The 8,396-nt window shown below is 39.3% G+C and overlaps 1 protein-coding gene across 1 annotated transcript in view; it reads left to right on the top strand.

Annotated features, from left to right (window-relative positions):
* The first annotated feature begins 437 nt into the window (after positions 1 to 437).
* The window catches only part of GLI3 (GLI family zinc finger 3), a 337,975-nt gene continuing 330,016 nt past the window's right edge, over positions 438 to 8,396 (top strand). The window contains exon 1 of the mRNA XM_036246666.1: positions 438 to 586. Coding sequence (XP_036102559.1) covers positions 463 to 586 — 124 coding nt within the window. The 5' untranslated portion in view covers positions 438 to 462. The remainder of the gene's footprint in view (positions 587 to 8,396) is intronic.

Raw genomic sequence — 8,396 nt, 5'->3', positions numbered from 1 at the left:
AGTCCACTGAGCCACACCAGCTGGGCTACACATCTAATTAATTAAAAACCTTCTCCTGCTTGAAAAGTTGTTCTAATGTCCCTTTCTATAAAGTCGGCCACCTGAAGAGACATTTGTAGATGTGGCTTAATAACACATGCCCGGTAGGAATTTAATAACAAATGCCCAGTAGGAATTTGGGAGAAGTCCCACATTATGGATATTGCCCTCTGTTCTACTTTTGCAAGTGCAGACAGAATTTGACTGGCTTGTTAAGAAAACTTTGATGCATTTTTTGCAAGAAAACAAGTAGGGAAAGCTCATCCACATTTTGAATTTGCTAATAAGGTAGGCACCTCCTTAAGGGACAGGTGAAGTGAGCTTTTGAGTGAGATGTTTTCCCACTCTTATTTGAAGTTGATGATGCTGTTGTGTTATTTAGGTGTTCCTGGTACTACAGAGCTGAAGTAATGAGAAGGCATCATGGAGGCCCAGTCCCATAGCTCCCTGACTACTGAGAAGAAAAAGGTTGAGAATTCTGTGGTAAAATGTTCCGCTCGAACAGATGTCAGTGAGAAAGCGGTGGCCTCCAGCACTACTTCCAATGGTAAGCAGCCTCAGGGATTACCAGCAGCCAACCATATAGTCATTTTTTTGTTTTCTGCGTTCCTTGTGAATTGGGCATCTGCACCTGGACCAATGCTTTTTCTATAAGGAACTAAAGAAAGCAAATGCAGGTGAAGTGTGTGTGTGTGGTGCTGCAGGATGGGCAGGCTTTTGTAATCTCTATTTTGGCACTAAAAAGACCTGTTTTCTTTCTAATTGTCTAATTTGATATATATGTGATAGGCTATTTATTATAGAAAGTTCCTGTTTTAGCATTTTGGAAATCATCTTGATTGGTCTGGCAAGAATACAGAATCCTTTTCATTTCACATAGAAAGTCTACAGTAATCAAAAAAGTTATTAGCTATTACAAAAGATACAAAAGATACCCTGCCAAAATTACTGATAAGATTTCCTCACATCCAACTCTAAGTAATCTACTTTAAAGAAATTTGGAAGTTGTTAATAGTGAGCCTCAAGGTAACATTAGTATCTGAGATACAGGTTTTGCTGTTGGCTTATAAAAATTTAATGTAGTTAAATATGTTCAGAGATAACATAGAGTCACTGTTTCTATATGTTATATTAATGTTGTAAACAAAGTGTTGAGAGGCATTTCAAGTCAAGCATGGAGCATTGAAAATGAATTCCAGAGCCCCTTCTGGAAAAAACAGACTGTGTAGGTCAATGGTAACCTTCACTTTCTTTTCTGCTTTTCCACCTTGTAGACCATTATTGCAGTTTTTAGAGTTAGTAGCCACCTTGCCCTATCTGAATTGCACTCCACTTTTCCACATGCCCTGATTGGCCTGTTCTTCCCATTCCTGGACACTGCATATTTGGGCACAGTGATTAGCAAGAGTTAACCTGCTACTTCTCTCGGAGTGGGTTTATGTTTTATTTATTCTAAGAAAGATTTTACTAGGTTGATTTATAATTTTTTACATACAATTGGAAAGTCAGAATCTGCATTGGAAGGTAACTGAAGCTCAGAACCATAGACTCTTAAGGGCAGAAATCCAGTAAAAAAGCTGTACCTTCCTATCCTGACTGTGGCACTGTCTGAGCTGACATTCTGAGGAGCTTGACCCCTGCTCTCTGTGTCCATCCTCATCCATGGCGAGTATGTGCTACTTAGTTGTCCTCCTTTCCAGAAGCCACCAGTGTGCATTGCTGGCTTGACTGGGTGAGGGGAGGGACTGGTGTTAAACCCGCTGGCTAGTGAGTCCTGTTTTGAATTGATCCTTACGGAGATATATTTATGTCTTCATTAAAATAATGAATTTACTTTACATACATATGAAAATATATCTACATTTCTCTTTTTTTTTTGGTGTTTCAAGTCAGAACAGGAGCTTATTTTAATTGAGCCAGATATTTGCATTATTCTTCCAATGTTATTATTGAAGGCATAATTTCTTCTTTAAAAAATCACATGACTCCCTTTTTTTTCTTTCTGGAATTTAAAAAAGTTAGACAAATTCATTATTTCAGAATTAGAATCAGTCCATGAAGTGTTGCTTATTTGGTAATTTTAATAGTACTTTTATAGAGGTAAGCACTCTGTATATTATGTTTTGTGTGAAACATCAACTTTTGGTTATCTTTATAGCTTGTGTATATGAGTGTGCATGAGGGTGTGTGGATGTGTGTGAGAAAATAGGTGAGAATGAGTATGAGTTGGCAGAAGATGATACTATGATATGGGCAGCCTCTATGAGCCAATGTCCTTTATGTGAATTTCAGCAGAGTAACAACAGTGGTCTGTTCTCGTGAAGGTGCTGCTTCTTCTGCCACTTTTGTACCCACACACATGCTCAGGAGGTGTTTAGTGCTGCTGCCTTGATCTGTAGCCATTCTTTGATCATGGGTTGCTCTTATGAACCCATTTAGGGTGACTAGGAACAGAAGCAACCTAACAGGCCTATGACAGCCAGGAAGCCACTTAAGAACATTAGCCAAAGAAGGAACAGTTATGTTTTACAAAGTTAGTCCTATAGTCTGAAAGAACCACAGAACTGATTTCTAAATCACATGCCACTGACTTCCCACCTTGATCAGCCTATGCCCTTGAAGCACACATGGCCCCCTAAATGGGTGTAAAACCTGTTCTTTTTGGGGGCTAACACTCTTTAGTTATGTTTGTAGGGCACATGCATAAATGATAGCTGTCCTAGAAATCCTGGCAATTTCGCCATTTTTTCAGTGTTTCTGTTTCTTCTAGAGGATTTACTACTTTTTTAGGCAATTTCTATTAATTTATTTTTGTTATAGATGTTTCTCCTTTTCCCCCCTAGACACCCTCCTTCTAATCCCCGCCCTCCCCAGCATTGTTGTTTATGTCCATTGGTTACACATACATACACTTAAGATCTTGGTTTATCCCATCCATCCTCCCTGTCCCCCTCCTCTGAGGTTTGTTAGTCTGAACTGTACTCTCTCTGGGTCTATTTTGTTCATCAGCTTACTACTTTTTAAAAAAATATATTTTTTCTTTATTGGTTTTAGAGAGAAAGGAAAGGAGAGGGAGAGAGAGATAGAAGTATCGATGAGAGAGAACATTGATTGGCTGCTTCCTTCATGTCCCCTACTGGGGATTGGGCCCACAACCTGGGCATGCCCTAACTGGGAATCAAACTGGCGACCTCTTGGTGCATGGGTCGATGCTTAACCACTGAGCCACACTGGCCGGGCAAGGACTTACTATTTTTTATTTTGGGATACCATAAGGACCCAATACAAATAAAAGAAAAATAGAAATGTTTTTTTAAGCATGGATTGCGACCCTACTGGAAGATTCTAGGAAAACCAGTGAAGAAATGGAATGATGGGGAAAGTGAAACAAAGGAATATAAACCTCCTTCTTGGTGATTGCTTTAGGTAAGCAATGCTAATAATTGTAATGACCTTTTTTGAAAATTATCTTTATTGTTGAGAATATTATAGATATCTCCTATTTTCCCCTCATTGACCCCTGTACTCTGCTCCTGCTCCCCCACCCAGTCCTTCACTGCACTATTGTCTGTGTCTGTTAGTTATGCATATATGCATATAAGTTCTTTGGTTAATCCCCCCTCTCCTTCTGAGATTCCTCAGTCTCTTCCTTGCTTCCATGTCTCTGGGTCTATTTTGTTCAATTTAACTTGTTCATTAGATTCCATATATAAGTGAAATCATGTGATACTTGTCTTTCTCTGACTGGCTTATTTTGCTTAGCATAATACTCTCCAGGTCTCTCCAAGCTGTCTCAAACAGTAAAAGAGCCATCTTTTTTTTTTTTTTTATATCTGCATAGTATTCCACTGTGTAAATGTATCAGCTTTTTCATCCACTCATCTTCTGATGGGCAGTTGAGCTGTTTCCAGATCTTAGCTATTGTTAATAATGCTGCTGTGAACTTAAGGGTGCAAACATTCTTTCTGATTGGTGTTTCAAGCCTCTTAGCTTATCTTTCTAGAAGTGGGATCACTGGACCAAATGGCAGTTCACCTCTTAATTTTTTGTGGAAGCTCCATGCTGTTTTCCATAGTGGCTGCATCAATCTGCATTCCCAGCAGTGTACTAGGGTTCCCTTTGCTCTATATCCTTGCCAGCACTTGTTGTGTGTTGATTTATTGAAGGTAGTAGTCATGTTGGCAGATGTGAGGTGGTACTTCATTATAGTTTTAATTTGCGTTTCTCTGATGATTCGTGAAGTTGAGCATTTTTTTCACATGGCTCATGTTCATTTGTATGTCCTCTTTGGAGAAGTGTCTGTTCAGGTACTCTGCCCATTTTTTTTTTTTAAGCATCTCCCTTTTTTTTTCCTTTCCTTATTGATTTTATTTATTTTTATTTTTTTATCCTCACCCGAGGACATTTTTGCATTTATCTTCACATAGAGCGGAAGGAAGAAAGGGAGGATGAGAGAGAGAGAAAGAAACATTGATGTGAGAGAGACACATTGAGTGGTTGCCACCTACAAGACCCCACCAGGGCTCGGGACAAACTGCAATTGAGGTACAAGCCCTTAGAGGGAACCAAACCTGGAACTTTCTGGTTCGCGGGCTGATGCTCTAACTGCTGAGCCAAACCGGCCAGGGCTCCTTATTGATTTTAGAGAGAGAGGAAGGGAGAGGAAGAGAGAGAGAGAAACTTCTGTGAGAGAGAACATAGATTGCCTGCCTCCTGCCTGCCCCCTACTGGGGATTGGGCCTATAGCCTGGACAAGTGCCCTGACCAGGAATCAAACCAGTGACCTCTTGGTGCATGAGTCTATGCTCAACCACTGAGCCACACCAGCTGGGCTTCTGCCCATTTTTTAATTGAATTCTTTGTCTTTCTTTTGTTGAGTTGTATAAGTACTTTATATACTTTAGAAATTAATCCTTTATCAGATGTGCCATTGGCAAATATGTTCTCCCAAACAGTGGGTTCTCTTTTCACTTTGATGCTGGTTTCTTTTGCTGTGCAGAAGTTTTTTAGTTTGCTTTAGTGCCATCTATTCATTTTTTCTTTTGTTTCTGTTGCCCTAGGCAATGACAGTTCTGCTAGGTGAGGTGTCTGAGACTTTTTTTTCTTTATTGATTTTAAGAGGGAGAGAGAGATAAAAACAGTGATGAGCGAGCACATCAATTGGCTGCCTCCTGCATGCCCCTCACTGGGGATCAGGCCCATAGCCTAGGCATGTGTCCTGACTGGGAATCAAACCGGCGACTTCTTTGTGCATGGGTGGACACTCAACCACTGAGCCACACCGGCCAGGTGAGGTATCTATTTTGCTGCCTATGGTTTCATCTAGGATGTTTGTGGTTTCATGACTTAGATTTAAGTCTTGCATTTATTTTGAGTTTAGTCCTGTATATGGTGTAAGTTGGTGGTATAGTTTCATTTTCTTGCATGTACCTGTCCAATTTTCCCAACACTGTTACTGAAGACATGTCGTTCCTTGAACATTGTATGCTCTTGCCTCCTTTGTCAAATATTAATTGAACATAATGTCTTGGGTTGATTTCTGGGTTCTCTGTTCTGTTCCATTGGTTTATATGCCTGTCCCAGGCTGTTTTGATTACTATGACTTTGTAGTATATTCTGGTAATCCAGTATTGTGATCCCTCCAACTTTTGTAATGGCCTTTTTATTTTTTACTTTATTTACTTATTTATTTTTATTCCCATCCAAGGATATTTTTTCATTTATCTTCAGATAGAGTCGGGGAGGGAGGGAGGGAGAGAGAGAGCGAGAGAGAGCGAGAGAGAGAGAGAGAGAGAGAGAAAGAGAGAGAGGAAGAGAGAGAAACATCAATGGGAAAGAGACACATCAACTGGCTGCCTTCCACATGACCCTGACCAGAGCCAGGGACAAACTGCAACTAAGGTACATGCCCTTGACCAGAATCGAACCAGTGACTCATTGGGTCATGGACTGATGCTGTAACTGCTGAGCCAAACCAGCCAGGACTGTAATGACCTTTTAAACAGAGTCCTATATAGGTTTCATTTAACCAGTTCAGAGTCTCTTTACAGCTCAAGTGTCATGCTCAGTGGATGGGATGGCCAAGCTTTTTCTTTTTTTTCTTCAAGCTCCTACCTAGTTGCAGGCTTTCCTCTGCACTCAGAAGTGATCATACAGCTAGTATGTGGACTTTGGACCTATGCCCCATTTAGAGCTCATGGATGAGGGCTTTCAAAGGTTGGCACACTGTGTGTGTGCTGGCTGGTGGCTTCCTTTGCCATGGTCATTGGTCCATCCATCTGTGCTGTCTCTGTCTCCATTTCTTTCTCTTTTGTTTTCTACAAACATTTCTAAAGTGCTTGAATTCCTGTATATTAGCTATTCACAAAAAGGAAATTAAAATTATTTGGATTCTGTAATAGGTAGTACTGGTTGCTACTGTTTCCAGGGGTTTCTTTTGCTTCCTTTACAAAAATCTGAAATTCAGAAATTTGTAAATGAACAATTAAAAATGAGTTTAGACCCTGGCCGGTTTGGCTCAGCGGTTATAGCATCGGACTGAGGACTGAAGGTCACAGGTTTGATTCCTGGGCAAGGGCAGGTACCTGGGTTGCAGGTTCAATCCTCCTCCCAGTAGGGGTCCTGCAGGAGATAGCCAATCCATGTGTCATTCTCACATCGATGTTTCTCTCTGTCTCTCTGTCTCTCTCCCTCCTTCCTTCCTTTCTATTCTATATAAAGATCAGTGGAGCCCTGGCCGGTTTGGTGCATTGGTTAAACATCTTCCCATGGAAGAAAGAGTCGTAGGTTCGATTCTGGCCAAGTACACATTACTTGGTTAAGGTTCATCCCTGCCCCTGGTCGGGGTCGTGCGGGAGGCAGCCAATTGACGTGTCTCTCTCACATCGATGTGTCTCTCTCTCTCTCTCTCCCTCTCTCCTCCCTCCCACTCTATCTGGATAAATGGAAAATATCCTCAGGTGAGGATTAAAAAAATAAAAAACTAAAAATCAATGAAAAAATATCCTCGGGTACGGATTAACAACAACAACAACAAAATGAATTTAGCACCAAGAACCAAACAAGTGTAGTATATGAATTTTGTCTCTTATCCAAAATTTCATGATTAAAATACAACAAATGAAAATGTTCTGTTTCTGGTGCTGTTAGATTGACTTAATTAACTTTACAGCTATTATTGTGCTGCAGTTTGTACCTGATTGTGAGCTTTCCAGCCAAACCATGCACATTCCAATGCATGTCCTTACAGATCTGTTTTCTTTCTTTTCTCAACTATCTAGTCTTAGACTAACATTCATACAGAGTTTTGTTTAAACACACACAACCAAAATGTATGGTTCAGAAACATTCAAAAGCATTTTAAGTAAGCATTTGCTTCTTAACACTGAAATTTAAAATAACACAAATGAAAAACTGTTCTAAATCTTGTATGGAAAAAAAAGGTAAATTTGATTTTTGTATATAAAGCATTCAGTACTCTTACTCAGAAACCACAATGTGTGATTCACGTGCCATAGTTAGACTTTAAGCTTTACTGTTATTTATTAATCATAAATGACAAAAAAGAAGACATTTAGTTTTCTGAATGTTTATTAAGTACGACTGTAATTAAGTGATCATTTTTGGAATCTAAAATGGTGTCTTTATGTATGCACTAAGATATTAAGAGTTATTGTTTACATAAAAATTGGGTAATATGCTAATGCTATAAGTAAAATTTCTTAATCTGTTTATTCTGTTATATATTTCTAAGCTACATGTTGTGTTTTGTAAGTAATAAAAGATTTTTAATATAGATCTCTCAGTGTTTTAAACATTCTCATTATCCTATAAAATTTTCATCAGTGACTTGAAAATACTGACTTTTCAGTTTCAAATGTTTTGTCTCATTTTTGGCCTGTGATTGTATATTGAAGGAGTAATCTGATATTTTTTAAATAAAAAATTGTATTGAATTAGAAGCATTCAGAATGTCAGCAAAACAGCTGCAACTTTTTTTTGATTTTGTTTCATATTTCTTTTTTTATTTTTATTGTTGAATGTATTACAGATGTTCCTCATTTTTCCCCCCATTGACCCCCTCCCCCCCACTCCCACCCCCCTCCCACCTTTTCCCACACTGTTGTCTGTGTCCATTGGTTATGCATATAAGTTCTTGGTTTATTTCTTCCCACCCCCCAACCCCCTTCCCTCTGAAGTTGTCAGTCTAGCAACCAATTTGTATTTCTTAATCTCTTCACCTTTTTCACCCATTTCCCCAACCCCCCTCCCATCTGGCAACCAACAAAATGTTCTCTGTATCTATGAGAATGTTTCTGTTCTGCCTGTTCATTTTGTTTGTAGATTCCATTGTCGAT

The sequence above is a fragment of the Molossus molossus genome, unplaced genomic scaffold (assembly GCF_014108415.1).
Source record: "Molossus molossus isolate mMolMol1 unplaced genomic scaffold, mMolMol1.p scaffold_m16_p_7, whole genome shotgun sequence".
NCBI classification, from domain to species: domain Eukaryota; kingdom Metazoa; phylum Chordata; class Mammalia; order Chiroptera; family Molossidae; genus Molossus; species Molossus molossus.
Note: the sequence above shows the minus strand (reverse complement) of the source record. Positions and strands in the feature narration are given on the sequence as shown.